This window comes from Procambarus clarkii, chromosome 44 (assembly GCF_040958095.1).
Source record: "Procambarus clarkii isolate CNS0578487 chromosome 44, FALCON_Pclarkii_2.0, whole genome shotgun sequence".
NCBI lineage: Eukaryota > Metazoa > Arthropoda > Malacostraca > Decapoda > Cambaridae > Procambarus > Procambarus clarkii.
In genome coordinates, this window is record NC_091193.1 from 20,941,010 (window position 1) to 20,967,509 (window position 26,500).

General features: G+C 46.1%; 1 protein-coding gene across 6 annotated transcripts in view; it reads left to right on the plus strand.

The window, feature by feature from the left end:
- LOC123745325 (GTPase-activating protein CdGAPr) overlaps nucleotides 1-26,500 on the plus strand; it is a 427,987-nt gene that overhangs the window by 336,628 nt on the left and 64,859 nt on the right. For 4 of the 6 annotated variants that reach the window (XM_069300776.1, XM_045725778.2, XM_069300774.1 and 1 more), the window contains one exon: nucleotides 19,559-19,777. In XM_069300776.1, the coding sequence (XP_069156877.1) occupies nucleotides 19,559-19,777 (219 nt within the window). Of the gene's footprint in view, nucleotides 1-19,558; nucleotides 19,778-25,106; nucleotides 25,199-26,500 lie in introns of those variants that run through there. The other 2 variants (XM_069300779.1, XM_069300777.1) reach the window with 2 other exon arrangements.

A 26,500-nucleotide genomic window follows, 5' to 3' on the forward strand; every position in this document is an offset into this window, starting at 1 on the left:
TCGTCTAAGGGTTGATCACTGCGCTCCCACCTTGGAAGAAGAGATACTCTGTAATTCATGTACTTATTTATTAACCCGTTAACAACCCCCCATATACACTCACACCAATAACAATAATAATAATAACTTTACCACACTATCTTACGTTAAAAGCCTTGGTCCACGTAGGCAGGATACAAGGTTTACACTAATAACAAGCTAGGGTAAAGTACTACTGGATAAGCACTGAAGCTGGATGCAGCTTAGGGTAGTGAAACCACGTGGGACCCTAATACAAAACACAACACTTAGGGGTACCCAAACACTGGCAAAATACTATCCCCAGGTCTCCCCAATCGTTACTACCAGAGTAGGCACACTTACACCATATAATACTTAACTTAAGGGTACAGGAACTTCAGGTAAGGGAAATAAGTAAGAGGAGAAGGAAGGAGAGTAGGGATACAGCCACAGAGTAGGTCTTAACCTCACGCCACCAGCCAAGAGAAGCCCGAGCTCCTCGCGACCACCTGGCCTCCCTCATGTCGTGGTGCCGGAAGGAGCCTAATTGATCGTGCAGCTAAGCACATTAAAGATCTTCCCCTATGCAACGTATTGTTACTTTATGAATGATTAGAAAGTATTAGTAAGCAAAGTTGGTGCCTATGTTATTATTTAATAATCAACCCCCAGCTCAGTCTTTAAATGCTCTTTGAGAAACAATAATAGTCTTACGTCTGGCAGGGAAGATACAAACAATTTCCATTCGAAATGCGCCAACTGTACTACTTAGGAAGTTTAATAGCTCAATTTTGACCTCTGGTTTCCACTGGAGAACCCAGGGTCGTAACACTCCTCCCCCCTTCAGAGAAAAAAAAATGTGACTACTAGAATAGTAGTCATATTTTTTTGTAAGAGTATACAGAGAACAAAAAGAAAAACATATGACAAAAACAAAAAATAAATCAAAAGCAATTTCTCTGCAAAAAAAAAATACAAAGGAGTTCTCTGAAAGAAAAAAAAAAAAAAAAAACATACACAAAAAAAATAAAAGAACAGGGAAGTAAATAAATTGGACACGGAATATTTAATGTCACAGGAGAACCTAAAAAAAAATAACTAAAGCATGACAGTTGGTAAATGGCTTTCTGTGGCTCAGATGAATGTTATTCAGGCAACCGGGACAGAGCGTCGGCTATCACGTTGAGTCTGCCCGGTAGGTGGGTAATGGAAAGATTGAAGTCCTGTAGGTACAACGCCCACCTGAGGATGCGTTTATTCTTACCCTTCATCTGAGTCAGGAAGACTAGTGGGTTATGGTCCGTGTACACTTCCACTATATTACCTGTGAGGTAAACTTCGAACTTTTTACATGTTAACACTAGCGCCAACGCCTCTTTTTCTACCACTGAATAATTGCGTTGCGCCTTGTCGAATTTCACAGAGTAATAATATACTGGGTGTTCCACCTGATCATCCCCAGTTTGCAACAACACTGCACCAGCACCCGAGTCAGACGCGTCAACATGAATTTTAAACGGTCGGTCGAACCTTGGACTAGCAAGCACTGGGGCGGAAGCTAAGATCAATTTCAAATTTTTAAATGCCTCTGCACAGTCTGATGACCACTTAAATTTAACGGCTTTCCGCAACAAGTCTGTGAGAGGAGTGGCAACACTGGAAAAGTTCTGACAAAAACGTCGATAGTACGCACACATACCGATAAATCTTTGAACGTCCTTTTTAGACTTTAGTACTGGATACTCCAGAATGGCATTGATTTTATCTTGCCGAGGTAACACTTTTCCTTGGCCCACTTCATAACCGAGGTACGTCACTGTGCCTTGGCCAAAATGACACTTTTTAGCATTTAAGGTAAGATTTGCCCTTTTCAAGATGGCAAACAACTGGCGTAACCTAGCTATGTGGTCAGCCCAATTACTGTCAAACAGCACGATATCATCTAAATACGCCCGACAATTTGGCACCTTAGCGAGTAGAGAGTTCATGAGTCTCTGGAACGTGGCAGGGGCATTACGCAAGCCGAACGGTAACACTTGATACTCAAAAATACCCTCGGGTGTCACGAACGCGGTGAGCTGTTTAGCACGTTCAGTGAGTGGGATTTGATAATACCCCCTCGAGAGGTCGAATTTCGAAACGTACTTGGCATTTCCCAACTCGTCAATGCAGTCCTCGAGGAGGGGCAGCGGATAGGCATCCACAATGGTCACCTTGTTGAGCTGCCGATAGTCGGTGCATAATCGCCATGAGCCGTCTGGTTTGGGGACCAAAAGGCAGGGCGAGCACCAAGAGCCCTGGCTCGGCCGGATGAGGCCGTGCTGGAGCAAGAAGTCGACCTCCTTCCGTATGATGGCCTTCTTTTCTGGACTCATCCGATAGGGTTGAAGGCGAATGGGAGTGTAGTCCGTCAACTCGACATCATGGCAAATGGCATCAGTCTGGGTCGGGACCTCCCCGAACAGACTGGAGAATTCATCAACCAACGACTGCACCTCTTCACGTTGGGCCATCTGCAAATGGGACAGTTCCTCCACAGCATTCACAGAACTAGAATTATTGAAAATGAGATTAGTTGGGTCCCCAGAACAATCATCCCCTCTCTCACTGGAAATGGAAACATTGGTTAGTGCAATGGGCCTGGGGCCCTGGAACTTCTTCAGTCGATTTACATGTATGAGCATTACCTGGTTACGTTTGTCAGAGTGCCTCACTTTGTACGTGAGGTCCCCAGTCTTTTCTGTCACAATGTAGGGGCCTTCGTACTTGTGGGACATAGTGTTCCCTAGTCGAGGCTTTAACACCAGGACAGGGTCGCCAGGCTGAAATACCCGTAACTTAGATTTAGCATCGTTACGTTCTTTCATCTTTTCTTGGGCCTTGCCAAGATACTTTAATGCAGCCGCCTTGCAGTCCTTGAGTCTCTGGTGGTGTTGCGCAAAGAAAGCCGAACCTTCGGATAACGTTACGTTCCCTAACAGATTCTCCTGTAACATTTGCAAGGGTCCACGAACTTTATGGCCAAAGACTAACTCAAAAGGAGAACAGCCCAGTGAACTTTGTAATCCCTCTCTAGCCGCAAATAAAACATACGGTAAATTCTCATCCCAGAAGGTGTGGGAACTCTCGCACGATGTCTTCAACATCTGCTTCAGAGTTAGATGGAAACGTTCAATTACCCCCTGACTCTGTGGATGGTATGGGCTGGAAACCTTATGAGTTATTCCATGTTCCTTACAAAATTGCTCGAAAACATCAGACTTAAAATTAGTACCATTGTCAGTTTGCACGACCCGAGGCAGTCCAAAAGTGGAAAAAAATTGCAACATACGAGCAACAACAGTTTTTGCTCGGATGTTCCTTACAGCAAAAGCCTCTGGGTAACGAGTAGTGATACACATCATCGTGATTAGGTAAATATTACCAGACTTAGTTCTAGGTAATGGTCCAACACAGTCCATTACCACATGAGAAAATGGTTCCTCTGGCACGACAATAGGCCTTAGAGGAGCTTTAGGTGGAGTCTGGTTTGGTTTCCCAACCAGTTGACAAACAATACACGCATTACAAAATTTTGCCACATCGCTTTTCAGCTTGGGCCAGAAAAAATACTTTAAAATTTTGTGATACGTAATATTAATACCTTGATGTCCCCCCATAGAATCATCATGAGCAGCTGCCAAAACTCTTTCTCTATAGCAGGTCGGCAACATAACCTGGTGGACTACCTCCCACTCATTTGACAAGGGAGCACTCTGTGGTCTCCATTTTCTCATCAAAATCCGATCATTGTAGTAGTACCCAGTTGCTGCGTCTACAATTTCCTCCATAGAGACGGCTGTTTCATGACAATCTGCAAGAGTGGGGTCAGCTTTCTGTAACTCACTCAAGGAGGCATCTAGGCCTTGGTCAGATGCCATTGGCCGAGGCTCAACAGTGTTCTCCACCTCCCCACTACTCTCGGTAGATGGCGGTGGCAGGCTCTCCACAATGTCCTCGGCCACGTCATCGAGTCGGGCCATGAATGTGTCCGCGAGGTCCACTTGGCTTTCACCACTCGGAAAGCTCCTCGTGACCTCGGGATTTACCACCTTGGCAAGCACAGGGCTGCCCTTACATTTAAGTCCCATAGACCTGGTCACCGCGCACGCAGGGTACACAACATTATCCTCTGCGGCGGGTGGATCCAGGCAAACCTTAGGGGTAGGCAACATAATAGGCAGTCTGGAGTCCCCTACCTTATCCCCTGCTAAATCATTACCAACTCTTACATCAACATTAGGGAAAGGTAGGTATGGAGTGACTCCGACTGTACAAACACCCTTGTGGAAATCAGATTCCAGGGTAACCTTATGGAGGGGTACTGCCCGAGTATCACTAGTGACACCCTCGACCAGTACCACCTCTCCAGTGTCGAGAGTGTTGGCACCTTGCAACGCACTCTCTAAAATTAAAGTCTGGATGGCACCGGTGTCTCGGAAGATCACCACGTCCTTCCAGGAAGAACCCTCAGACAAAAGTAGTCTCCCTTTCGATAAGAATGGGGTAAGCAAGTCCAACCACTGTGGGTTGGAGGTCTTACACCCTAACCCTTCTGAAAGCCTCAAGCCCTGTGTCACAACTAGAGCATTGGGTCTTTTTTCAGGGTGCAGTTGCCAACAACGGCTAATAGTGTGGTTTGGACGATTACAGTGACCACAAAAACGTCGGGGAGAAGAGACATTACTAACAGAATTACCCTTCGGTTCACCTTTAGGTGCCGTTGGGCTAGACACTTTAACAGAGTTAGTTATGTCTGAAACAGAAGGTGCATTAGGTAAAGGGTTAGAATGAGCTGGTCTGGACTGGCTGTGGGTATAAGGTTTGCTACTCTGTGGGGTATAATTATTTTTATTGGGCCTTTTGCCCGCCAATTGGTAGTTTTCTGCCAACTTGGCCAAATCCCCTATTTTAGAATTTAACTCTATCCTTCCTTTAATGTATTGTGATACGTTCTCTGGCATAACATCTATAAAATGCTCCATTAAAATTAAGTTCCTGAGAGCCTCGTATGTTTCGGCTTTCGCCGAGCGAATCCATCTATCAAACAATCGAATTTGATCATTCACAAATTCAGTGAGCGGTTGGTTGTGAGTAGGCCTAAGGTTACGATAAACTTGGCGGTGAGCTTCAGGAGTAATTTCATATGCCCGCAAAATACCTTCCCTGACTTTATCATATTCGAAACACTCGTCGTCAGGCATGTTTATAAAAATATCTTGTGCTTTACCCCTAAGTCTTCCCTGTAGGATTTTCACCCACTCTTCCTTTGGCCAGTTCATGGACGTGGCCACTCTCTGAAAATGGTTGAAAAACCTTTCAGGGTCAGACTCGGAAAATTCAGGCAAATTATGCTTTTTCTCATAATGCCTGGGGTTTGAATCCCCGGCAGGTGGAGTTCCAGTGGCATTCGCTCTAATTCTAGCCTCCTCGGTTTTGAGTTTTTGCTCCTCTAATTTTATTTTTGCTAACTCTAAAGCTAATTCACTTTCCCTATGAGTTGCACTTTCTGCTTGGCTAGGCTGGCATAAAGGTGTATCACTTGCCAATAGTTGTTCATCAATACAATGTTCTAATATTTCATTTACCAAAGTCCACTTTTTATCTGCGACATTTAATTCTAGGCCAAATTCCTGGCCTAACAATACTAAATTAGACTTTTTAAGTTTCTTTATCTCTACCACTGAAGGCTCCCTTGCCAGTTTCTGCATTTCAGAAGACATCACTAATAATTTTAGCTCCCAGCCAAAGAAAAAATTAAAAAATAAAAATTGGAAAAAAAACAAAAATTTGCACGGCCCCTAACACAAGGCCACACTAACCTTAATCGTGAAGGGATCCAGCTGGGTGTCCAGTCAGTGCAAGAATGTCCTTTGCTAGATGAGCTGGACCCTAGGCTAGCACACAACCGTTCTGCGGAAATAAAAAATTTTAATTTTGGCACTCAAGAATCTAATTTTTTACACTTATAATGTTCCTCCCGGACAGGCCCCCACTTGTTACAAATGATATGAGTGGGGCTTCTATGGGGTACTGGTACTATTAAGGGGTATAGGTAGTTAGAAGACAGGAGTATCAAATATGGGAGAGCTAAAAGGCCCGGCCCCCAAAATAAACTATCCACAGTAGTAATAACTTGCTACAAGACCAAATATGTTCGTCTAAGGGTTGATCACTGCGCTCCCACCTTGGAAGAAGAGATACTCTGTAATTCATGTACTTATTTATTAACCCGTTAACAACCCCCCATATACACTCACACCAATAACAATAATAATAATAACTTTACCACACTATCTTACGTTAAAAGCCTTGGTCCACGTAGGCAGGATACAAGGTTTACACTAATAACAAGCTAGGGTAAAGTACTACTGGATAAGCACTGAAGCTGGATGCAGCTTAGGGTAGTGAAACCACGTGGGACCCTAATACAAAACACAACACTTAGGGGTACCCAAACACTGGCAAAATACTATCCCCAGGTCTCCCCAATCGTTACTACCAGAGTAGGCACACTTACACCATATAATACTTAACTTAAGGGTACAGGAACTTCAGGTAAGGGAAATAAGTAAGAGGAGAAGGAAGGAGAGTAGGGATACAGCCACAGAGTAGGTCTTAACCTCACGCCACCAGCCAAGAGAAGCCCGAGCTCCTCGCGACCACCTGGCCTCCCTCATGTCGTGGTGCCGGAAGGAGCCTAATTGATCGTGCAGCTAAGCACATTAAAGATCTTCCCCTATGCAACGTATTGTTACTTTATGAATGATTAGAAAGTATTAGTAAGCAAAGTTGGTGCCTATGTTATTATTTAATAATCAACCCCCAGCTCAGTCTTTAAATGCTCTTTGAGAAACAATAATAGTCTTACGTCTGGCAGGGAAGATACAAACAATTTCCATTCGAAATGCGCCAACTGTACTACTTAGGAAGTTTAATAGCTCAATTTTGACCTCTGGTTTCCACTGGAGAACCCAGGGTCGTAACAGTGGCCTTCCCTCCCCCCCCCCAAGGATTCGAGAGGGGGGGTGCATGATATGTGAATTAAGATATGTAACTCAAATATGTCGCTTAGCTTACCACTGGGGGTCGAACTCTTGAAACCTTTAGTCTCTGTGTTATTCTAACCACTCCACCACGGGATGAGCAATTGGTGTGAGGTATATAATAAGCTCGTTAAGCTTAAACTGCTAGTTACAGCCCCGCTCCTGTACCTGGTAAGTCCACTATGGGCTCACCATAGCCCGTGCTACTTGGAACTTTTTGTTCCCAGTAGCTGAATCTTAAACAACATTAACAGCTTAAACTGCTACATTAACGCCTTCCATGCTCCCGGACGCAGGTTCGAATCCTCGTCACGGCCCTTGTGGATTTGTTCATTAACTCCCTCCGTTTCAAAGTACTCGGGGACTCGAGTCCCAAACCTGCACACAGAAATAACACCACATGAGACCAGCAGGCATGGCAGGATGTGCAGAATACCCCCGTTGAAAAGCAGAGGTGCAACAGGTACTCTGAGAGAGAACTCTATCAACATCAGAGGCCCGAGACTGTTCAACACGCTTCCACTACACATAAGGGACTTAACTGGCCGACCCCTCACAGTGTTCAAGAGAGAACTTGATAAACACTTCCAAAGGATACCTGATCAACCAGGAGGCCTGATCGAAGACCGGGCCGCGGGACTGTTGAGCCCCGGAAGCTACACTAGGTAGACGAGGTACTACTTTCCTTTACCTGAGCCTATTACCTGTCCTTTCACCGTCTTCCCTAACTACCAATTCCTCATCATGCTGCGTCCTCCCCTCCCCTCCCTATTCCCTATCCCTCCCACCTAATATTTATGTATCCCTCCCCTATGGTCCTATCCTTAACCGAGACTCATAATTTCATCACCTGAACTGCCTCGCCTCCGCTCTGCCTATTCCTTGACCAATGGCCTTCCATCATCCCACCTCCATCCATCACCACCACCCCCATTCTCCCCCAACCATCACCACCACCACCCCATTCTCCCCCAACCATCACCACCACCCCCATTCTCCCCCAACCATCACCACCACCACCCCATTCTCCCCCAACCATCACCACCACCCCCATTCTCCCCCAACCATCACCACCATTATATTCCCCTAGTGTCTGTACCCTACATTATTTTGACTGTGTTTCGTCTGGAATGGAATATTGCAATGACCTACTGACCTCTCCGTCCTTCCGGTCACGCAATTGCTGCCTTGTTTGTCTCACCCAGCACACACACACACACACACACACACACACACACACACACACACACACACACACACACACACACACACACACACACACAGCCAGGTACAAGGTAGAGAGTGGGGGGCTGCCATTATAATAACAGGCCAGGTGGTGCCGTACATGGCATGACTGGAAGCGTGGAAGCCGGCCTGACGTGTCCACGTTCCTGCCCGCCATACTGAGTGCCCTCCCAACCCGCCACACCTCGCTCGTTACACTCCTGGACAACACCAAGACCTATTCCGCCGTGATGGATGGTCCTGGTGGACGGTAGCCCGGCTCCTGGGGCACAAGAACATCGAGGGCGATGCCAGGACGATGCGTGCCCGCGAGTGAATCTTGCTGATAAGCACTCGGGGCATGTTTTGATGTGTCTCAAGATGGTGTGACTTTTCACTTTCCGGGTGACTTGGGAAGCTGCATCCCACCGCTGCCACCATTGCTCGTGGCTGGTTGTAGTTGGCATGTCTGTGGCAAGGAATGCGGTACAAAACACCTGTGGGATTTTCTTTTTTTAATAAAATGTATAATTAGCTATGGTGTGCAAGGCGAGGACTGACGCTGATCTGCCCCGGCGTATTGGTCCTCTGGGACGAGCGTATGAAGGATGCCTTGTGCTGAAGGCTGCCGCGTGGACAGGAGTATTGATAGCCACCACCACATACCAAGACATCCAGCACTGAGAGCCGGTCTGCTGCTGACTGACTAATCAGCCGGTGCTGGACGCCAGGTCATTATCTCATATAAGGACTTGCAACACGGCCACCCAAGGTACATAGCCTTGGTGGCGTAGAGGTAACACACTCTCGCTCTCTGCCTCACCAGTCATTTGGTCTGGAGTCGAGTCCAGGCCAGGGAGGATTGACTGGGCGCCAATGCTAAACTGTTGGCCCCTGTTCACCCCCCCAGTAGTAATTGGGTAGCTGGTTGTTAAGGCGTACCAGGAGCTGTGGGAAGGCTGCTAACAGGAGTCACAACTCTCCTGCCGCTGTACCCAGCTGTGTAAATAATAAAAGGTGGACCTCTAGCGCAAGAGAGAGGTGTTAGAGCGAGGAGAGGCAGTTCTCCGCCTCACGGAGGTAGAGAGGCAGAACAGCAGCAGTTAGACTTGTAAGGACTTACGCCCCTCTGGGTAGTTTCATTGTCAGTCTTCAGGTTTCTGATTAGTTTGCACATCCACGCCAATCTAAATCTAATGAACAAATCCACAAGGGTTGTGACGAGGATTCGAATCTGCGTCCGGGAGCATCCCAGACACTGCTCCCGGGCGCAGGTTCGAATACTCGTCACGGCCCTTGTGGATTTGTTCATTTGATGCATCACGTTAGTGTGATCTCTGTGTGTAATCTAAATCTACTCTAAGGTTTTCAACGATTCTGACGGAATCTATGACTTATCGCACCTGTTCATGCTTGAAGGAGTGAGCTTTAGCTCTTGTATCCCGTCATTCCAGCCGCCTGCCTCCAGGCAAGCACCAAGGAGGCCCAGCCCCAGGTTGGGCTGTGAGAGTAGAATACCTGGAAATCGCCCACAAAATAACCCACAGGTAAACTCAGCACGGCATCACGTACACACAATGTTACGAGGAAAGGCTGCGAGAAATGCACCCCACGACACTAGAAGACAGAAGAGTAAGAGGAGACATGATCACTACCTACAAAATTCTCAGAGGAATTGATAGGGTAGATAAAGATAAACTGTTTAACACGGGTGGTACGAGAACAAGGGGACACAGGTGGAAACTGAATACCCACATGAGCCACAGGGATGTCAGAAAGAACTTTTTCAGTGTCAGAGTAGTTAACAGATGGAATGCATTAGGCAGAGATGTGGTGGAGGCTGACTCCATACACAGTTTCAAGTGTAGATATGATAGAGCCCAGTAGGCTCAGGAATCTGTACACCTGTTGATTGACAGTTGAGAGGCGGGACCAAAGAGCCAGAGCTCAACCCCCGCAAGCACAACTAGGTGAGTACACAGGTTGAGCACCAACACAGATGGAGGTGTTCGTCAACCAGATGGTCATCAGACCATCACTGGAATACATCCAGGGGCAAATGGTCATCATATACGCTTCAGCAGCGATTATACCACACTCGGGAACCGCTTCACGAGGCTACGGCACTAGACGCCAGACACTACAGTTCAGTCAGTCAGTAGGCACATCCACAACTCTCACACACCATCACCCCCCCCCCCCCCCGTCCCCATTCAATCATGCTTCAGCCCCTGTCATGACTCCTATTCCCCTCCCCCCTACCCCCCCCCCCCTACCCCCCTCCCTCCAGCCTGTGCTTGATCTCGGACCACATATTCATCATTTCCATTTAAAGCGGATTTTAAGATCGGGTTGTGTGGCTTGGCGCTGTGGAGGCCAGGAGGCCAAGGTTTGTGTAGAGGTTAATGGTGTGTGTGGTGGCACCACCCGGCCCTCTGGCACCCAGTGTGGTGGCACCACCCGGCCTCTGGCACCCTGTGTGCTGGCACCACCCGGCCCTCTGGCACCTTGTGTGGTGGCACCACCCGGCCCTCTGGCACCCTGTGTGGTGGCACCACCCGGCCCTCTGGCACCCTGTGTGGTGGCACCACCCGGCCCTCTGGCACCCTGTGTAGTGGCACTCACACCAACTCACAACTCAGGTGGTTCTAATTTGGCACTCTTGTCCAGTGGCACCTGATTACCTTACCCCCCCCCCTCAACCACTATCGTCTCCCCCAACCCCCTCCTTAACATTCTCCTCTCCCCCCTCTCCCCCACACTCTCCCCCTTTGGGCATCCTTCCCTGTTTCTGTCTGGGTCTTTGAATGGCACTTTGGTCTGTGAGTGCCTGCCTGAGCGTGACCCTCTACTGGCACCCGCTTATCAGTGACCTCTGACCTTCAGTCTGGGTCATTAGCGCCTCTAGTGGAGACTGAGCTCTCCTGTGTCTTGGTGCTTACTTCCTACTGACCTGGTGTTGACAGGAGTACCAAAATAGCCTCGTTGAAGAGCAGATGTGCCAGAGGATACCTGATCAACCAGGCTGTGATTCATACGTCAGGCTGCGAGCAGCCGCGTCCAACGGCCTGGTTGACCAGACGAGCAACCAGCAGGCCCCTGACCAGAGACCGGGCCGCGGGAACAAGTAATCTTAACGTAAGATGTCTCTGGATTATCTCCACCGTAACATATTGAGCCCGAGGTATGTAAATCGTTAATATTACGGTGCTTTAATTGAAATTAAATGCGTTGCATTTGTAACGGGTTGGTCGATTGCGTAAAAAATACGACTTATTAAGTGATGAGAACAGGTTGTACATAACCGGTTCAGTACTTGTTAGAGTTGATTATCACTACCTCTTATCTCGTGTGATTACCGTGACCATTAAGATGAATGGTTGGGTCGTAAGACGCTGGGGAGTTTCTTGGATAAGATGAGAGGTAGTGTGGTCCCTGTGGTGTGTGCTCAGCTCCAGGGTCGCACCGCTCCTGTGCCAGGTAAGTCCACTACGGGCTCACCATAGCCCGTCCTACTTGGAACTTATTCCCAGTAGCTGAATCTATAACAACAACAGCTCCAGGAGGGGTTGTGAACACCCCTCTCCCCCGGTGTTCACACAAGTTATTGAGACTGGCACCTCCTTGTTATCTGTGGCCTAGTGAGGTGAAGTAAGGGATTGCGTCCTTCCCTCCCTCCTAGGGGCGGCAGCCATGGTTCACAACCATTCCACTAAACACAATAAATTACACATAAAAATAGAAAGATTTAATTACTTAAATTATAACTTACACCAAACAAACGAAAGCAAGTAAAAAGTTCTGTCTCTCTCTCTCTCTCTCATTCGCCCTTGTAATGCTTTACATAAATCCTATAAATGTGTTAATGTGGTGCTATGAGCCAGAACACATCAGTATTCAGGGCCGCCCGGCTAAACTTTCAGGAAACTACTATAAATTTGGTCATGGTGGATGGTTGAGAGGACCTGTTGACCTGGATGAAGGTGGTGTTTACTAGGCCGGGATGTGCTGAAGGTAGTGTCCAGGTCTCCCATCTTGTCCTCGTCCTCATTCTCTCTCTCTCTCTCTCTCTCTCTCTCTCTCTCTCTCTCTCTCTCTCTCTCTCTCTCTCTCTCTCTCTCTCTCTCTCTCTCTCTCTCTCTCTCTCTCTCTCTCATCTTCCTCCTCCTCTTATTTTTCACAATATACACACTTGATTATAATCTATATATGATTAGACTCATAAATATTATAATCGAATGTGTATAGTGTTCGATATATGTGTATATTGATGGATTCGAGTCTCCTAGAACCCAGGGGAATGGAATGTTTATTTACACGGAAATGTGGCTGGCAATTTGATGTATGTGTGTGTGTACTCACCTAGTTGTGTGTATACATGGTGGTGAGACTTGTGTGTCATACTACTCGTCTCCCTTGGCTCTACCTGCACCTGCCTCCTAGCTGTTGGCACCTCACCTGTGGCACTCAGGACCTGTCTGGCCAAGTCCCCTTGTATTTTGGTTTGTATTAATACATTAGGTGCATCTGCATTTATGCAGCTTCCCTAGACTATATGAAGGGGAGTATAGTGTGTCAATAAGCTAGCTGCGTGGTGCTAAAAATCCCCATCACACAGGATGGTTAGTCATACAGAGGCATGTGATAGGTAGTCTGCACTGGCAGACTCTGGGTACATTATGAGAATATTATGAACACAAGAGTGAATAAGGCAGCAGTGATACTTGAAGTCCCCCATCTCGCAGGATGGTTAGTCATACAGGGCCATATGTTTAGTAGTCTGCACTGGCAAATTTTGGGTGCAATATGAGGATATCTTCAAGAACACGAGAGTGAATAAAGTAATTGCAAAGCTCCAGGTACCTCATGCCAACGGGTCTGAAAGGTCTAATAACTGGGCATTCTTTGATGTAGTGTGAGAGATCGTGCCGCAGTTCCTGCTCACAGAGTTTGCACCTGTTTTTTTGTTATTAGTACATGAGGTACATCTGCATTATTGCAGCTACCCTAGACTATATGAAGTGGCACCTGGAGTGGCATGTTGGGCCAGCAGGAAAATCTAGGGCGGGTTGTCTTCTTGTGTCCAGTGCAGCGAGGGTGCAGCCCGGACCAACCGGGCTGTGGTGGGTATGTGGGCCTGCGGGCCGCTCCAAACAACAGCCTGGTGGACCAAACTCTCACAAGTCAAGCCTGGCCTCGGGCCGGGCTTGGGGAGTAGAAGAACTTCCAGAACCCCATCAACCAGGTATCAACCAGGAGGGTGGTCAACCAGCCGGGAGGTCGCGTGCTCGCGCTCACTCGTAAATTAGTCGTGGCGTGAGTTGTGTTTGGGTGGTTGACCAGGGTGGGTTGGGGTGGGTTGACTAGGGTGGTCGACGGCTGACACACGGGAATTACCAGGTGACTCTGGCGCCAGCGGTGCCGTCCACCACCCCCCCCCCCCCCCACCGACCCAGCAGCTCCACACCTCACAAGTCCGTGACAGTATGGTGCTTCCCTCACTGCCTCTACACGCCGACTCACTCTCTCGCTTGACAAAAACAACTCACTAATGCAAGCTCATCGGTGGTCATGGGCCCTCAAGTGCCATATAAAGGGGAAGCGATGAGCACAGACCTCCGTAAATACAACCAAAGAATACAACAACATACGCGTGTAAGAAAATGACAGTGTTGAGGGCGTACTTATCTATCAGTGACTATGGGAAAGTGAGATCTATTTAAGTGCCGCCTATTTGCTCTATTTTGCCTGTTGCGTTGTATATGATGGTCCCGAGTGGTGAGGACCGTGGCGTGTGCCTCTTCTTGGTGGTGGGAGATTAAATAAACATTTCCTGTGCCGTAACAGAGGTGTTAGTGGTGGTGCTGGTGACGCGAGTGTGTGTGGTGGATAGGGTAGCCTGTCATTCGTACGTGGTAGTACGGAGGGGGACAGGCATTCGTGTCACAAGTCGATTAAGGGGAGTAGATACACTCCAGAGACCCTTTATCCGGGTATTATGGGTTAGTCATGCCCGTGCCACCTCTTGGGGTGGCTTAATCTGCATCAGTCTGTCCCCGGGTACGGTCCAGGTGTGGTGGACAGTGGAGCCGCGTAGGCATATCAGTGTAGTTACTGTTCGTGCGTCAACAACATACATTGGCTGTCATGCCCAAAGCCTGGTTTGTCGGCTCGGCCCTCTCGCCTCCCGCCCCACGACGCTCCTCTCAGTACAACGCCAACCTCAATACCGGCGTGGACACAGGCGTGGACGTGGACATGTTCTGGGAAGAAGACTATGACTGGAATTACAACGCCGCCTACGTCACGCCGCTGAAAAGAATATCTTCCTCGTACCGTCTTCATTGTCACAAGGTGCTGCTGTGTGTGTGTGTGTGTGTGTGTGTGTGTGTGTGTGTGTGTGTGTGTGTGTGTGTGTGTGTGTGTGTGTGTGTGTGTGTGTGTGTGTGTGTCTGTGTCTGTGTGTCTGTGTCTGTGTGTGTCTGTGTGTGTCTGTGTTGGTGTGTGCGCGCGAGCGATTTGCGTCGTGCTGTCCATATACCGTACTTTTATGAATCGTTGATACTGTGTACTGCAAGTGTGTCAGACATTGTAGCTTATAGGACTAGGCGGCTCATTAGCCCCTCACAGTAGGCCTACTTATAAACTTTTTATAATATGACCAGAGGCAGTAACATCGTGTACCCTACACACACACAGTTAGTCCCCATCATAACGTGTATATATATATATATATATATATATATATATATATATATATATATATATATATATATATATATATATATATATATCTTACCACTTAAGAGAATGCACTTCATATATCGCTCATTTAGGATTGTGTTGTATCCTTCCCAAATGTCGTATTTCAATAATCATAAATTATATCCTCGCAAGTTTAAAATAGAAATTCCTCGCGGCTGCGTCAGGCGCGCCCCCTGCTCCCCCTATTCTGATCCCAGTGACATTGTGTAAGGATGGATTATGCCTCCTGAGTTTATTTTGAGTGCTGGCAAGGCTTCCCTCGGACTCCTCGCCCCTGTTTTGTTTTGGTTACGAATTCCTGCTTTTTTTTTACACTCGCGGCTTTTGTTTTTGCGGGAACAAGTGTGTTCTGGGCGGGAAGACTGACCGCCGCTGTGAGATTTGGTATTGGGGTAAAAGCCTAGCGACATCTTTGTGGGGGCGCGTCCGGTTAAGGTCGCTACAATATTGAAATTGAAATAAGTTTATTGAGGTAAAATACACACAAAGGGATGAGGTAGCTCAAGCTATTCTCACCCCTGTTCAGTACATCGTGTTAATACATACATAGACACACATCACAAGCAATAAAGGTATTACCGAACATTCTGAGAGATAAATATATACATTTCCTACGCCACAATACCTTACTAACTAACCGGAAAGTTTACTGAAGCCTGGGACATAGACCAGCACTGTGGTAAACTCATTGTACGTACACAGAGAAGCTGGGTACTTACAATGAGTACGTACCTCTCTGTGTACGTGTACACCTTGTCGGCGTTAATAGAGATGGTTTCATCGGTCATGCACATTGCAAGAAGTAATTATCAAAAGAATTCTAGAAACCATTATGGCTATATAGCTTTAATAAGAAAAAAATATAAAAATTATCCTGGGAATGGTCCAACCACTTGGGCTGGACGGTAGAGTGACGGTCTCGCTTCATGCAGGTCGGTGTTCAATCCCCCGACCGTCCACAAGTGGTTGGGCACCATTCCTTTCCCCCGTCCCATCCCAAATCCTGCCCCCCTTCCCAGTGCTATATAGTCATCTTGACTTGGCGCTTTCTCTCTGATAGTTCCCCTTTCCTCTGAGAATAGCAAGAGTTAATTATTTGTAGGATCTTACCCTCATTTACCGTTACCAATGTTCTCTTAAACCGGGAGCTCTATAATGTTGTTATCTTCGTTAATGAGGCTATGTCGCTAATGCAATAACTTCTCTGATGGGGCTGTACCGTTACAGGTGTGTTCTGTACCTGTACCAGCTGACGGTACAGGGGTCCGTAGCCACCTGCGGACCCCTATATATATATATATATATATATATATATATATATATATATATATATATATATATATATATATATATATATATATATATATTAGTATATTTTGGTAGCAGTCTTTCCTGTAGACATATATTATTAAATATGACCGAAAAAGTAAGATTAATAATTCTAACACGAATTTTCTCAATCTTTCGTACATTACGCTTCACTGTTGGAGGTAAATCAAAAATCACTTCTCCAAAATTCATTTTTATTTCTAGTCTGACGCGACACGGGCGCGTTTCGTAAAACTTATTACATTTTCAAAGACTTCACAAATACACAACTGATTAGAACTTGCGTTTCCCTGATTTTATATCTACATTTGAGTGAGGTGGGAAGGATGATGTGGCATTAACACAAGACAGAACACTAGGGGATATTAATAGGGTATTAAAAGTATCAACACAAGACAGAACAGAAACAATGGGTATTGAATAGAAGTGTTTGTAGAAAGCCTATTGGTCCATATTTCTTGATGCTTCTATATTGGAGCGGAGTCTTGAGGTGGGTAGAATATAGTTGTGCAATAATTGGCTGTTGATTGCTGGTGTTGACTTCTTGATGTGTAGTGCCTCGCAAACGTCAAGCCGCCTGCTATCGCTGTATCTATCGATGATTTCTGTGTTGTTTACTAGGATTTCTCTGGCGATGGTTTGGTTATGGGAAGAGATTATATGTTCCTTAATGGAGCCCTGTTGCTTATGCATCGTTAAACGCCTAGAAAGAGATGTTGTTGTCTTGTTGAAGACAACAACATCTCTTTCTAGGCGTTTAACGATGCATAAGCAACAGGGCTCCATTAAGGAACATATAATCTCTTCCCATAACCAAACCATCGCCAGAGAAATCCTAGTAAACAACACAGAAATCATCGATAGATACAGCGATAGCAGGCGGCTTGACGTTTGCGAGGCACTACACATCAAGAAGTCAACACCAGCAATCAACAGCCAATTATTGCACAACTATATTCTACCCACCTCAAGACTCCGCTCCAATATAGAAGCATCAAGAAATATGGACCAATAGGCTTTCTACAAACACTTCTATTCAATACCCATTGTTTCTGTTCTGTCTTGTGTTGATACTTTTAATACCCTATTAATATCCCCTAGTGTTCTGTCTTGTGTTAATGCCACATCATCCTTCCCACCTCACTCAAATGTAGATATAAAATCAGGGAAACGCAAGTTCTAATCAGTTGTGTATTTGTGAAGTCTTTGAAAATGTAATAAGTTTTACGAAACGCGCCCGTGTCGCGTCAGACTAGAAATAAAAATGAATTTTGGAGAAGTGATTTTTGATTTACCTCCAACAGTGAAGCGTAATGTACGAAAGATTGAGAAAATTCGTGTTAGAATTATTAATCTTACTTTTTCGGTCATATTTAATAATATATATATATATATATATATATATATATATATATATATATATATATATATATATAATATATATATATATATATATATATATATATATATATATATATATATATATATATATATGAAAATGAAAACTCACACCCCAGAAGTGACTCGAACCCATACTCCCAGAAGCAACGCAACTGGTAACTACAGGGCGCCTTAATCCGCTTGACCATCACGGCCGTTAAAGGAAGTGATAGCCGAGGCTATTTGAGCCACTTCCCCGACGGCAACTCGGATGGTAATCTTGGGCATAGCATTTCACCAAATCACCTCATTCTTTGGGGCACACGTGAGGAACACAAATGCGAACAAGCCTGAATGGTCCCCAGGACTATATGCGAATGAAAACTCACACCCCAGAAGTGACTCGAACCCATACTCCCAGAAGCAACGCAACTGGTAACTACAGGGCGCCTTAATCCGCTTGACCATCACGGCCGTTAAAGGAAGTGATAGCCGAGGCTATTTGAGCCACTTCCCCGACGGCAACTCGGATGGTAATCTTGGGCATAGCAAGCGGATTAAGGCGCCCTGTAGTTACCAGTTGCGTTGCTTCTGGGAGTATGGGTTCGAGTCACTTCTGGGGTGTGAGTTTTCATTCGCATATAGTCCTGGGGACCATTCAGGCTTGTTCGCATATATATATATATATATATATATATATATATATATATATATATATATATATATATATATATATATATATATATATATATATATATATATATTATATATATATATATATGCGAACAAGCCTGAATGGTCCCCAGGACAATATGCAACTGAAATCATATTTATATATATATATATATATGTATATATATATATATGTGTGTGTGTGTGTGTGTAAATCACGAAAATTAGATTGCGACAGGAATTTCCTCAAGTACTTTCGCATTTAATAATACATCTTCAGATTACAGAGCAGTAGCTTGGATATAGAGGCAGGAAAGCAGTGAGGTGAGGAACAATGTCATTAATGAGATTAAGGGATATTAATAAGGCATTAGTGAGATAAATGTGTATCAGTGATCTTACTCAAATCACCCCGTAACCTCCACCAGAGGCTCTAGCTTATCAAATCGCTCTGAGATCCCCTTAATCTCATTAATGTCATTGCACCTCACCTCACTTCCACTTTTCCGCCTATATATCCATACCTACTGATCTGTAAATCCCGGTTTACGGGCTATTCATGCCCGTGCCACCTTTTGGGTGGCTTAATCTTCATCAATCAATCTGTAAATCCATCTTTTTTCACGGGAGACATCTCCCGTCACGCAGGGTGCAGTCGCGCCTCCACAGATCTCCAGTATCATCTATTGATACTGGAAATGGCTCAAAAGGGCCACCACTTATGGGCTATTCATGCCCAAGCCACCTTTTGGGTGGCTTAATCTTCTCTCTCTCTCTAAATCCATCTTTCTGAAGATGTATTATTAAATAGGAAAGTATTTAAGGAAATACTAATTGTAAGTTTTTGTACGACTGCCCCTGTTGAGTTCAGTCGCAACTAAGAATTTGTGTAAATCATTTACGATCCAGCTTTTGATTCTAAGTCTGTTGTACTTGACCGACCTCGGGCTGGGCGTCTCGCTCCCTTCACCAGTGAGAAATGTCATAATATTGACACGTTGTGAAACATTGACAGCCGGAAAATAGTCATTGGCCGTGACAGCTAGCTGCAAGCACGGGGAGAGGCATTTGTTTAACAAGAAACTTTTTTGATTGTGTTACAGGCGGCGGTGGCCGGGCTGCTGGGGGAGTATGTGGCCCGGCTTAGCGAAGTGGCCGGCTCCCTCATCACCTGCGGGCCCGTCCTCAACTGGCTGGAGCTCGACAACCGCGGCCATCGTCTCATCGTCACCGACGACTCCGACATCAACACCCCCGCCGTCGCCGCCGCCTACGTGATCAAGCGCTACATCGCCCAGGCTTCGGACGAGATCTCCTTCGAGGTAGGTACCCTGGGTCTTGGTTGGTTGGTCAGTGGCTGGGCTCGGTGATCCGTTAACCTCTGGGTGGTTATTGAGGTTCATCAGCCTTTGGAGCGGTTATTATTAAGGCCTTTTAGCCTCTGGGGGGTTGAGATCTGTCAACCTTTGGAGGGTTATTAAGGCCTATCAACCTCTGGAGGGTTATTAAGACCTATCAACCTCTGGAGGGTTATTGAGGCCTATCAACCTCTGGAGGGTTATTGAGGCCTATCAACCTCAGGAGGGTTATTAAGACCTATCAACCTCTGGAGGGTTATTGAGGCCTATCAACCTCAGGAGGGTTATTAAGACCTATCAACCTCTGGAGGGTTATTGAGGCCTATCAACCTCTGGAGGGTTATTAAGGCCTATCAACCTCAGGAGGGTTATTAAGGCCTATCAACCTCAGGAGGGTTATTAAGGCCTATCAACCTCTGGAGGGTTATTAAGGCCTATCAACCTCTGGAGGGTTATTAAGGCCTATCAACCTCTGGAGAGTTATTAAGGCCTATCAACCTCAGGAGAGTTATTAAGGCCTATCAACCTCAGGAGGGTTATTAAGGCTTATCAACCTCTGGAGGGACCGTAATATTACTAATAAACCAACAATAATACTTCAGATCTAACCATAGTCGAGGACTCCAGTAGACTCGATATAGATACACGGAGAATATAGCTCCACCTCTGTGTTACGGGAAGCACAAATATATCCCTGTTGCCGAGTAGTCGCAAAATTGAATCATTTTACCGAAAAGCAAACTTGATATAGAATATAGGAACAGTGAAACGCTATATACTGTACCACCGTTTTCTGAACTACAAATCATTATAAACTACTTTTTCCTGGTAAATTTATATTTTTATGAGGCCAAATTCGTTAAATAAACTAAATGGCATTAATAACACTGCCCAGTTAACTTCATGGCGAAATTTTAACAAATTTAATACCGAACGTCGGTTGATTTGCTGTAGTGTGTCCTACACAATATCTAATACAATAACCCATTTTCTATTAACTATTCCTATCCTTTAGTGGATGTAAGAGACTATTGGATAGCCATTTAATGATAGTCCAGTCATTAGGAGCACCGAAATGCGGCTTTTTTATCCTTTTTAAAAGGTTTATTTGAGCGTTGTAATTCCAACTATTTACGTAAATATTAAATTCATGTGATATGTCGACTCGTGAAGCCTCACTGCCGACCAAATCTTAGACTAGCAATTAAGGGAGTGAACAGTCATTAGGCGTTCCCTGAAGAGATACCCTATAGTTCACACACAGTTTTATCTTTTCGTTTTGTTCCAGTTTGTTTCGGTGTTAATCTGAAAAAAAGGCTTCGGGTGGGGGGGAGGGAGATGTTGTTTAAACAATATTTGGAGAACAAATTAGTGTAGTTCCTTCAAGCTGTCTCTACTGGTCGACATCAGCGTCGGTAGCATCAGGAAATTATGCAATATTGTGCGACAGGGAAAGAGTCGAAGTGCTTTGTGCAGGTCGGGGTTGGAGGTTGTCTAATCTGATGTGTTTAGGACGTGCGGGGCGCAAGTCCAAAGCCCCCGCAAGCTTAGGACGTGCGCAAGTCCAAACCTTGGGGGCTGTAAGGGATTCTTAGTCGGCGTGGGGCTCCTTACCCCCCTTATTAAAAATAACTCTTAAGCCCACTGAGAACCCTTTATAGCAGTCGAACGTGATATAATTATAGTTTTAGCAAGAAGAGTTAAAAAGGTATTCGCTTTATATTTGCAATGTGTATGTCATAGAGCTTATAAACCATAGTATATGGTTCGTAAATTTGTATATCCCTCGCCCAAGGCTTTTCCAAGAGCTCAAATATACTTTACTTTTGCCCATCGCATTCTTCATCTCAAGTATCAGAAGCAGCTCGTAGCCCGCTATATCGGGGGTAAGAGACCACATTGTTAGAGCAGCCATTAGTTGTGTGTGTGTGGGGGGTGGGAGGGGGTTAATGAGGGCGGAGGTTGTTAATAAAACCGTACTTGAGTGGTGGTTGTGTTCAACTGAGCATGAACATGTAATGATTAACTCTGGCATCCAAACACCCCATTCAAACTCTTATGAAACACTATGCTAGGAGACAGAACCTTCACTTAACGGGTATTAAAAAAAATATCATAGTTATGCATTAATGTTAATGAAATTGTAAGACAAACTAGCCAAAGAGGGAAACACTTAAAGAAAACGTGGATGCCAGTGCCCTGGCCAACACTAGCAAACTACAAAGGACTATAAAATAGGATGGAAACGCAGATCCTTACGGGGACACAGCCCTCATTATCACATCCTCATCAGCTGCCGGGCACAGAGATGGTACCGGGTACACACACCAACAGAGTTGAAGAACGAATAAGACACAGACTGGGACTAGGCTCTCCACATACGTGTAGGAGATTGGCATCAACACAACAATATATGCAAATATTATTGACGACCAATTGGACATTGCCTGAACCGCTACTTGTTCAACTGTAACAAGATTCAACACCTAAAGAACCACCTGCCAGGCTTGGGGAGTAGAAGAACTCCCAGAACACCATCAACCAGGTATCAACTTGCAAATTTGATCACTGGCAGATGGAACCAAAACTGTTTCATGCAATTTTAAACAACTCTTATAGTACCAATTCTCGTGAAATTAGTAAAATATGCAAACAAATATACCAATTAATACAGATCTGTGCAAAGGAAATGTTATTCTTTTTAAATACAGGAGAAAAAAAAACAGAGACGCTTGCAGTGTGGTGGCGGAGGTCTGTGGCTGGGGTTACTTCACAGGCATCTCCAGCCTGTGAATGACTGGTGTTGTGTAGAGTGGAACTCCTTGTGAGTGTTGAGTAGTGTTGACTCCCTTGTTGTCTACTTGCTAAATATCTCACCACAAGCGCCCTGGTGTGTGTCCCTGGCAGGCAGCCGGGCTGGGGCTACACGAACCAAGGGACACAGATGGCAAGGAAGTGTCCAGATGAGCCACAGACATTTAGAGTCTCTAGGATGGTGAGCAAGTGGGATGCGCCACGAAGCGAAGTGGTGGAGATAAACTCCATACACGACTTTAAGTGTAGCTATGACACAGCTTAATAGGCTCTGAAACCTATACACCAGTCGATAAAGGGTTGAGAGTATAAATAACACACACACGCATTAGGGGGGGCCCTGATAGCTGAGTGGACATCGCTCTTTGCTCGTAATACTAGGGGTCCGGGTTCGATCCCCGGTAATGGGAGAGATAAAATGGGCAGAAATTTGAGTTCAATTTCCCGAACAGAAACTTCTCTGACCAAAATAGACTCGTCTATTACAGTAAGGTACCAAACAGGGAGAGCAAACTGTTGGTGTTGGGCAATACACGAGAGGCTGCACGCTACAACACTCCCCAACAGAGGTTACAGTGTTAAATGTGGGTGCTCCCTGACCCCGTCCCGCGGTGCCCGGGGCGGATGTCCACCTTCCTGTAGAGTACTGATGTTGCCAGCGCCCTCTGTGTCTGCTCTGTCAGGCACAGAGCACAAGAGCCACGAGGAACAGTGTGTGGCTACGTCAGATCGCAGACACCTTAGTGACACAAGCTCGGCATGGAGACAGGCAGACTGGGAGAGAGAGAGAGAGAGAGAGAGAGAGAGAGAGAGAGAGAGAGAGAGAGAGAGAGAGAGAGGGAGGGAGGGGGGGGGGGTTCTAAGACATTTGAAAAGTTTGACCTGACTTGGTTATCGCTACTCTTTAAATAAACCTAATCCAACCCAATCCCTTTCCATCCCATCTCATCTCGCCCTATCCTGTCGTATCCCATCTTAAGCTAACGAAAAGATGAGATCAAATGTTGTTTTATAGCGTGGACGAGATGTTTGACGTCACTGTGACGTCACACCTTTCATGCCGGCACGGGTTTTGGACGCTACTGGACTGAAAGAAGTTGACTGTTGACTGGACGCAACATAAAAATATATATTCCCAATGGTGCGGCGTCAAAGAGTAATGTTAATTTTACATAGAATCGCCGCCCGACGTTGAATTGACGTCACTCTTGGATATTGTACTCGATTAACTGTGCTTGCGGGGGTTGAGCTCTGGCTCTTTGGTCCCGCCAATAGTGTGGCCCACTATTGTCTGTTTCCCTGTGGGTGATTGGTCCATCCTAACGAGCACGAAACTTGTTTTGACTGGGATGGGTGGAGTAGTTGGTAGGTCTATTGCCCCAACATGCCTCGTATGGCCCACAAGACCTGCTATAGGCCTACTTAATGTATTCAAGGTAAAAATAAATAGTGGTTAAGGTAAGAATTAAAGGTATGGACGCAATAGTGTAATCAGATTCGAATGATGCACTTTTTAACTTGTATATGTTGAACTGACCCGAGGGTCATTAATATTAGTGGCCTCGACGATGACAGGAAGCCGGCGGCTTGTCAACGGTAGCCCTCATTTGCCCTGATGATCTTCCCTGGTTGTATTTTAAAACCGAGTAGAGTTTTGTCGTTAACGGCTTCGGCGAGTAGGCGGTTCCACGGGTTTAGAACCCGTATGGGTGAAAAGGCATCTCATGTTGTCTGTCCAACACTGTGGCTTGTTGAGCGTGAATCCGTTGCTCCTCGTTCGTGTTACATCTGACCTTTTGAAGGCATTGTCCGGATCGACATGCTCCAAATTGTTCAGTATTTTGAAGGTTTCGACGAGATCCGCCCTGTCATGCCTGGTTTGTAGTGTTCTTAGCCCTGTGGCCCTCAACCGTGCCTGGTACACGTCAGGAACGGCTCAATAAACTTATTTCAATTCAATTTCAATCAGGAACAGCCATACCGTTCACTAACCAGTGGAGAATTGCTATGCTGAGTACACGAGTGATACTTGAATGTATATTGGTGCACCACCTGACTCGCCACTGTGAGTTAAAATGTCACCATGCCACTTGTGGAAGCACTGGCCAGCGGTCAGCACAAACACAGACTACGAGGGTTCGAGCCCCGAGCGCTCACGAGTAGCATGTTTTCCCGCTACTTCGTGTAGAGACTGTAGACCCTCCAGGCCTCCAGCACACATGTCCAACCCAGCTTTAGCTTTGAACATGTCGCATTCCTTCATCCTTGGCACTGCCAGCAGTTTCCAGTTACCGCCAATCAATAACTTAGCTTCCATATCCAACCGCCTCGTTCAAATATTTCAAATGCTTCATTTGTTTAATTTGCTGCACTAGTGGCTGCGCTGGTATGTGCTAATTACGTCGTAACGCCAGCAATTGTGGAAATTACAACGGTGGTCCTGGAGTGTGGCGGCGACACATGTGTCTGCAGGTTTGTTATTGTGGGAGGCGCGCGGGTTGCGCTCAGTGTGAGTCCGACCACTGTGGAGGGAGGCACGCGCCCCTCTGCTCCTCGCTTCCCTGTATATATGTGTGTTATTACCGCTCTTACACATTTTCGCCAATCGTAATACGCATTTAGCTATTTTTTTGTGTAACAATGTTCGTGTTAGCGAGTTTTGATGTGCGATTAGCGTATGTTTCCTAGATTGGAAGGAAAAGTGTGTTATGGGAGGGAGTTTGTTAGTGAAGTGGTCCCCTGACGAGGCCTCCACGATGACAGGCCTGTGTAAACTGTGTACCTTCACTCCTCACATAACTGGCCACGCTAGTGTAAACTGTTTACCCCCGACGTTCACCAACGACTCTCTTTAAAGAGTGAGACCGTGGAGCTCTTGTGTTGGGGGCCGGCGGCGGCGGAGGAGGAGGATGTATTGTAGTGGGGGGAAGGTGGACACCTGGAGGCTCTCTGGAAGGCTATCGTGACAATCTGAAACTTTGGTGGTTACGAAGAGTAGTGAGCGTGAAGACCACGTAGGTGGGGGGAGGCGGCTCCTCGCTACTTTCCCAACCTCCACCAGGAGCAGTGTGAAGGTAGCACGTGCTGGGGCGCCTCGCTACTTTCCCCACGGAACGCTGAATGGTAGCGTACCTCGCTACTTTCCCACCAGGAACACTGACGGTAGCACGTCCTCGCTACTTTCCCACCAGGAACACTGAATGGTAGCATGACCTCGCTACTTTCCCCACGGAACGCTGAATGGTAGCATGACCTCGCTACTTTCCCAACGAATCACTGAAGGTAGCATGACCTCGCTACTTTCCCCACGGAACACTGAAGGTAGCATGACCTCGCTACTTTCCCCACGGAACGCTGAATGGTAGCATGACCTCGCTACTTTCCCCACGAATCACTGACGGTAGCATGACCTCGCTACTTTCCCCACGAATCACTTAAGGTAGCATGACCTCGCTACTTTCCCCACGAATCACTGAAGGTAGCATGACCTCGCTACTTTCCCACCAGGAACGCTGAAGGTAGCACGTCCTCGCTACTTTTCCCACCAGGAACAAGACACTAGCTACCTGCTGCTGCTGCCACCATCTCGACATTAATAAGACTTTACAATTCAGTAGCGGGTCTTCCACTACTGAATACAGCCGAGGGTAGTATTCACAATGTGGGTTGATTGCTTCCATTTGGAAAGTTGGTATTCCTTAAATATTCTGGGCGTCATGGCGACTGGCAGGAGTTGTATAATAAATCACATATAGGCACTCAATATGTACATAGCCCATATGATAATCGATACTCTCCCCTCATGTTAATATTAATAATGCAACACCATACTTGAAAACAAGCTTTGGGTCAGCGGTCGGCTTTATCTTAGGG